This window comes from Corticium candelabrum, chromosome 10 (genome assembly GCF_963422355.1).
Source record: "Corticium candelabrum chromosome 10, ooCorCand1.1, whole genome shotgun sequence".
NCBI classification, from domain to species: Eukaryota; Metazoa; Porifera; class Homoscleromorpha; order Homosclerophorida; family Plakinidae; genus Corticium; species Corticium candelabrum.
The window spans coordinates 5347770-5355501 of NC_085094.1; the positions used below are offsets into that span (position 1 = coordinate 5347770).

Below are 7732 nucleotides of genomic sequence, written 5' to 3' on the forward strand. Positions count from 1 at the left end.
GAACTATAGCATCAAAGCAATAGGTAATCTACGTGTCCATTACATCTAGTACATACATGAAAACTGGTTAAAACTACAGTGCACACTATATACGCACTAAATACACATACACATTGTGACTAGACGAAATGGACCTATGGTCCCGGTCTCTAAATGTTTATGACTGTCCACTGAGAGCTGAAGTCTTCCTGCAGCTGTATTCGTTGAGGAGAGATGAGAACTTCTTTGTAAGGGTCTTGCTATTGCATTTTTGGGCCTGTCTGTCTGTCTGCCTGTCTGTCTGTCTGTCTGTCTGTCTGTCTAATACATATATTTTTAAATGGTGTCTAACGTAGTTAGACGAGGTTGACTCCATCCCCGAGCCGCGCTTGCGTGCGGTCAGGGTGTGATCATGCTAGTACATGTGCACTATACGCGGCGCGAACTCAGCTCTTGGTTTTTGCGCGGCAGCAGCACACCTTGTCCGCTTCTCAATCGCTTCGCAGTTTTCCTCCCATCCCCTGGTCCTCTATCTTCTTCGTTGGACCCCTCTTCAGGCTCCAACGTGACAAGGTGCGTGGGTTGGAGTCCGGGTCTTAAACCTGCCCTGCCTATCAGCACGAAATCAAATTGCAGTTTTGGTGTATGCGCCGAGGCTCGGGCTCCGCCCTCACCCATCAGCCAGACCTTCGTGACGACAGGTCTGAGCACTGTCATTGTGATGGATACCGAGTGCCGGCCAACTAGTTGAAAGCTTCGTGAAGGTAAGGAGTCAACATTGAAATCCACATTCAACACAACTAAGCAATTCTACTGTTCCAATCGCACAAATCTCTACCAAACTAAAACTCTACAGAAACCATCCCTATATAGGGCTGTACAGTAAATCACATTAATAATTGTGTATATTGTTCATTCTCTTGACTTTCCTTGGATGTTCCAGTAAGCGGGATGTCTTCCTGGAAATCACTGTAGCGTTACATTGTTGTAACTGAACCGATAAACGTTGTCTCCAATATGTCTGTCTGTCTGTTTGTCTGTCTGTCTGTCTGATACTTTTGCAGCAATATTGGGGTTGAGTGCACTTGACGAACTGACATGGAAGCAAGCATCTCTTAAGATCAAGTTGGGAGGTTTTGGCATTACAAACTTGACACAAATCTCTGCTGTTGCTTTTGTGGGTTCATGGTGCTATTCAATCAGCACGATTCCTCAAAGATTTTCATCTAGAGTAGATCTATGTGACAGCCTCAACTGTGCGAGTCCACCTCCTTTCTATTAGCATCTTTGCAAGGCAATAGCAAGCCTTCCTTCCACCTTAGGATCAGATGGAGAGACACTCATACCTCAGTCTTTGTCTAGGCTGATGGCAAATCCAGTAAAACTCCAAAATCGCCTGAGCTCAGATATTGCTGAAGGGAATGCAGCAACATGTGTTATGCAAGCATCCTCTGTCAAACATGCTGCAAGGATAAAGTCATGTCAGGGACGTGGAGCAGGATCATGGCTTCAAGCTATTCCTTCAGCACCAAAATTTGTTCTAAAGTCCTCAGAATTTCGTGTGGCAGCATTTTTGAGACTTGGTATTCCTTTACCATATTCCCAGATTGTTACCAAGTGTGATTGTGGTAGAAGCCTTGATGAACATGGTTATCATCTATTGACCTGCAAGTTTGGCGGTGGCCTAGTATGGCAGCACAATACAATCGTGTCAACTTGGGCTAAATGTTTAGACGAGTTAAATATTCCTCATCAAGTTGAGCCAAGAAATAGGTATACTGACTGTGAGAACAGGCCGGATATAACAACATTATGTCATATGATCCCACTGGACACTTGACAAGAGACCTGGACATTTCACTTTCCTCATCCACATTCTTGTGACACGGTACAATCAGCTGCCAAAATATCAGGTTATGCAGCTAAGTTGAGAGAAAAATGCAAAATGACTAAATATGGTCAACAGCAAGTCTATAGCAGGATCTGATACAACATGTATTCCACTGGTTTTTGAACACTTTGGCTTTTGGGCCCTATGGCTGAAGACTATCTTGATAAGATCTCAAAAATTTCAAAAGATGCAAATGGAAGAGCAGCGAAACAGACTTTAGAGATAAATGGAGAAAGCAACTGTCTGTAGTTGTACAGTCTTGCAACTCTCGTGTGATTTTTAAAAAGTTGTCAAAGTTGTCTAAGTGCAATTTTGATGATTTTCTGTATGATCAAAACGTTCAACATTTTGTTCATTGACTGTTATTGTTATGCATACGTAAAGTTAGCAATTGTTATTAGTAGAGTAAGAGTTCAAATATAACAATCTGTCTGTCTGTCTGTCTGTTTGTTTGTCTTTGTATTTATGTATGTATGTATGTATGTATGTTTGTCTGTCTGCTTTTCTGTTATCATTGTCTAGCTATGTGTTCTACTTTGAATTTGACTACTTCATTGTTTTAGGTGATGAGGCTGTCGAGCGTTTGTTGGGTTGTCGCAATAAGGATTTGTATAGTATATTGGGAGTAGCAAGAAATTCAACTGAAGAAGAAATCAAGAAGCATTACAGAAAGCAGGCAATGCTAGTTCATCCTGACAAAGTAAGATGTTGTTGTTGTGTGATGACAACGTTGTTGTTGCACACTTGACATGTTGACGTTCTGTCTACGTAGAAGTCTGTATGTATGTATGTCTATTTGCTTGTGTGTCTATTTTGTGTATCTGTTTGTCTGTCTCTTTGTTCATCTGTCTGCCTGTTTATCTGTCTGTCTATCTGTATGTATGTATGTATGTCTATTTGTTTGTCGGTCTGTCTGTCGGTCTGTCTGTCTGTCTGTCTGTCTGTTTGTTTGTTTGTCTGTATCTGTGTCTCTCTGTCTGTCTGTCTGTTTGGTTACCTGTTTGTCTTACATAATAAAATGCTGATAAAGGCTTGATCTTGCAGAATAAGAGTCCTGGGACAGAGGAGGCATTCAAGATACTTGGACATGCATTTGAGACTCTAGGAAACGAGGTAGGGTGACTTATGTACTTTGCACAACATAAAAATGTAATTGTGTGTGTGTGTGTGTGTGTGTGTGTGTGTGTGTGTGTGTGTGTGTGTGTGTGTGTGTGTGTGTGTCACTGTGTGTGTGTGTGTGTGTGTGTCACTGTGTGTGTGTGTGTGTGTTGTGTGTGTGTGTGTGTGTGTGTGTGTGTGTGTGTGTGTGTGTGTGTGTGTGTGTGAATGTATGCAAGTTGTGACTGCACATGTGCCTCTTCTATACAATGCTTTGTTCTCTCTCATCAGGAAAAACGGCGGGAATACGACAGCAGGGCTAATGAAGACCAGTTACAAGTTAGACACATAAGTTTCAACGTGAAGACAAAATATCAGTTTTCTTTAATTGTTTGTGTAGGCGGAATTCGAATTCTTTTTTACAAAACTTCTGGAGAAGATGGAGGAGGTTGGACCCATTGTTGCATACGTTTGTATTGTGTCTTGATGTGTTGTGTATTGTGTGTGTAGTCTCGTAATATGTTGCCGTGTGGGCAGTGTGGAGGGTCTCATAGACGCTATGTGATAACGGATCGGTCGATATACAATGCAAGATATTGCGGAAAGTGTGACATAAGACATCCTGTTAATGACGTAAGGATGCACTGCACTGTATGGACATTACGTTGTGACTTGTTTGGTTTAGGAATGTAACCTTTTCATTTATATAATTTTTATTATTTTTTATCTTTTATTTTTATTGTTAATTTTTTATTTTAGTTTATTTTATTTATTTATTATTATTATTTATCTGTTATTTTTATTGTTAATTTTTTATTTTAGTTCACTTTATTTATTTATTATTATTATTTATATTTTATTGTTACTGTTAATTTTTTATTTTAGTTCACTTTATTTATTTATTTATTATTATTATTTATCTTTTATTTTTACTGTTAATTTTTTATTTTAGTTCACTTTATTTATTTATATTATTATTTATCTTTTATTTTTTATTCTTAATTTTTTATTTTAGTTCTTTTTATTTTGTATTTTATTTTATTACTTTTATTTTAATTTTATATCTTTATTATTTTTTATTTTTAATTTTTAATTTTTTAATTCTTTTTTTCATTTTTTACTTTCCTTTTTTATTTTTATTTTTACTATTTTTATTTTGTATTTTGCATTTTTTGTTTGTTTGTATGACTGCCTGTTGGTGTTACTGTTATTTATTATGTGTTTTGTTTGTGATTTTTTTAGTGGTGTATTTTGTTTGTTCACTTGACTGACTGTGACTACACTTGTCTGTTTTTGCTCACATACCTGTCTGTTTTTGTGGTTTTGTATTTGTGTGTGTGTCGTTCTGCTCACTTGTGTCTGTGTTTGTGTGTGTGTGTGTGTGTGTGTGTGTGTGTGTGTGTGTGTGTGTGTGTGTGTGTGTGTGTGTGTCTGTGTCTGTGTCTGTGTGTGTGTGTCTGTGTCTGTGTGAGTGTGTGTGTGTGTGTGTGTGAGAGAGAGAGAGAGAGAGTGTGTGTGTGTGTGTGTGTGTGTGTGTGTGTGTGTGTGTGTCGTCTTGTTGGTTCATTTGTGAGTTTGCCTGTTTGTCTGTTTGTCTGTCTGTCCATCTGTCTCTATTTGTTTGTCTGTCAGTCTGTTTCTTTATGTGTGCCTATTTGTTTGTCTGTATCTTTCTCTGTCTGTCTGTCTCTCTGTTTGTCTGTCTGTTTGCCTGTCTGGCTGTCGTTGTCTGTCTGTCTTTGTCTGCCTGTCTCTCTGTCTCTCTGTCTGTTTGTTTGTTGGTCTGTCTGTTTGTTTGTTGGTCTGTCTGTTTGTCTGTCTGTCTGTCTGTCTCTATGTCTGTCTGTTTGTTCATCTGTTCGTCTATCAGTCTGTCTGTCTATCTGTCTGTCTGTCAGTCTGTCTGTCTATTGTTTGTTTGCTTGTCTGTCTCAAAAATATACTTTCAAACGTGTAGTATCATATCATACCATAGCAATAACGGCTTTTACAAAACTTATGATGGCAGCAACACTATAGTGTGGATTGTGTGCAGGGAGATGTATGGTGTGAAAGCGATCGTTTTGGCTTCAGAGTTTACTTCTATGCATACATGGATGGTGAAATTTACGACATCACCGAATGGGCGGCATGTCAGGTATGCAACAGTATTTAGCAATTAATTAATATTATGATAAGGAACATGTAAAGAAATGTCTGACAAGAAGCGTAGGAGGGCCGTCAGGTCTGGTCGCACTCGTAATTTTATAAAGACTAAGCATCTAGGCAGGACGTTGCAAGATGGGCCTCACATTTGCCTACTCTGTGGTACTCAAGTCAATCTGCCAATTTCTAGAGTTTCCTACGAACTGCCCCGTCGCTTATTGAGAACGGATGTTCTTCCATAAAAATCGAATTTTCTGTATTACTGCCGTAGGCGCTGTTTCGGAAATTCCCGGTAACATTCAAATACATCCCAACACGTAGAGCTAATAATTTTTAACTTCTTAATTATAATTTTTATTTAATTAATTTTTAATTTTAATTATAATTTTTATTTAAGGAATTATAATTTATAATTTAATTAATTTTTAATTTTATTTTTGTGACTTTGTTTTTTGTTGAACTGCAGGGTTTCAGAAACAGAATGAAAGCTAACGGACATGCTGTAACCATAAGGATCAGTTCGCGAGGAAATAATCCTCCAAGCAGAGCTAAAAGTCAACAAGAAGCGAATGAGTTAGTACAGTATACGTTGTTTTAGACAAGGACTGCTATTGTACTCAATGGACTGCAGTTGACTGATCAATTGCTGAATAATTACATGACGTTTGTCAATTTGATTGTGGTTTGTGTGACATGTAACTTTACTTTACATCCACTCACATCAACATTGTTGATGTGACTGGATGTAAAATGTAAAGTGTAGAATCACTAGTTTGATGTAAATTTTGTTTAAAACGATTTGGTGGTGATTAGATAGAGTCATACTGTTGTTACCTTACAAACAGAAAACAAATGGATAGACTGATAAGCAGACAGATGGACGGACGGACCGACAGACAGAAGAACAGACAGACTGAAGGATTGACGAACAAGAGAAAGGATGATGATGGAAGGATGGATTGACAGACAAAAGGATGGGCAGACAGACAGACAGATAGTATATGACAGACAGACAGACAAACAGACAGACAGAAAGACAGACAGATATATGACAGACAGACAGACAGACAAATGGACAGATATATGACAGACGGACAGACAAACAGACATAAGACAGACGGACAGACAGACAGACAGACTGACAGACAGATATATGACAAACAGTTGGGCAGACAGACAGATAGTATATAACAGACAGACAGATGGACAGATATATGACAGACTGATGGGCAGATATATGACAGACAGATGGGCAGACAAAGGGACAGATAGTATATGACAGACAGACAGACAGACGGACAGATGGATGGATGGACAGACAAACAGACAGACAGATGGATGGATGGACAAACAAACAAACAGACAGACAGACACACAGATCAAATATATAAAAACACAGACAGATATATGACAGATGGACAGACAGACAGAGAGAAAGAAAACAGACAAAGAAACAGACAAGCGAGGAGACAAAGACAGAGTTGATCTATTGTTTACTGACTGAACAAAAGCGGAAATGTATAGAGAGAGACACGTGAAGTCGATGAGTGTGTAGAGTATGGCATGCTGTCTGGGTTATTTTGGTAAAAAAATTGATACCAAGTCTAATGTCATGTCTATAAATATGAGTTGGAGAGGGAATAAACACTTGATGCTACTACTGGTTTATGTATCATGTTGAGAATTCCGTATGTAATCTGGTTAGTCAGTATACTGGTAATAATCAATACTGTGGTTGTACTCTGTAGGAGACGTGAGGTTCAGGACATGTTGGATCGCTTGTTTCGGGATTCGCAAGTGTACAGAAGTGATCACATGCCACATCCACATGGCGACAGAATGGGTGACATGAGTGGCTGTTCGGAGACTTACCAGAGTGGTAAACGTGCAGCACGAGCTAGAAGACGAAGAAAGAAAAAGACTTGATACTCTGAGATGGTAATTCTCTATGACAGGTCTGGATTCAAATTTCAAGTCAAGTGGAGTTGTATTGGCAACATATGTTACAGGTACACATTGTATGTAGGCAACTTGGTACTTAGACACTACAAGTTATTTGAATACAACTTGAGTTTTTTCATGCAATTATTTAGTGAATACGATAAAGAAGCGTTGACTCTTTTCTTGTTTTGGTGTTTTTCTTGGCAAATGCGGGTTTTGTTTAACGTTTTTGACAAATTTTGACAGGTCAGTATTGGAGTAGAGTACGTTAGTGAGTTCGTAGTGTGTGTGTGTGTGTGTGTGTGTGTGTGTGTGTGTGTGTGTGTCTGTCTGTCTGTCTGTCTGTCTGTCTGTCTGTCTGTCTGTCTGTCTGTCTGTCTGTCTGTGTGAGTGCGTGCGTGCGTGCGTGTTTGTGTGTGTGTGTGTGTGTGTGTGATTGAAGTGTGTACACGGAATTTGTGTTAATTGATTTTTTAGAGTAATCAACAGGCCACTCTGCTAGTATACTATAGTACTGTATATACATACTAGCAGGACCCACTCTATGGGCGGTGGGTTTGGTTCCATGCAGCATTACTGTATTGCATTCAATGGAATAACAGAAACAGTTGCATAGATTAATCATAATAGCTTTACTACCAAACACACTTGCCTGTATGGGCGGCTAATAATAACGAA

General features: G+C 38.8%; 1 protein-coding gene across 1 annotated transcript in view; it reads left to right on the forward strand.

The window, feature by feature from the left end:
* Positions 1-7379, forward strand: part of LOC134186118 (dnaJ homolog dnj-5-like) — a 10509-nt gene extending 3130 nt beyond the window's left edge. Inside the window, exons 6-13 of the mRNA XM_062654037.1 lie at positions 2434-2570; positions 2915-2983; positions 3260-3307; positions 3369-3416; positions 3479-3601; positions 5004-5105; positions 5580-5686; positions 6862-7379. Coding sequence (XP_062510021.1) covers positions 2434-2570; positions 2915-2983; positions 3260-3307; positions 3369-3416; positions 3479-3601; positions 5004-5105; positions 5580-5686; positions 6862-7039 — 812 coding nt within the window. The 3' untranslated portion in view covers positions 7040-7379. The remainder of the gene's footprint in view (positions 1-2433; positions 2571-2914; positions 2984-3259; positions 3308-3368; positions 3417-3478; positions 3602-5003; positions 5106-5579; positions 5687-6861) is intronic.
* Positions 7380-7732: the final 353 nt, after the last annotated feature.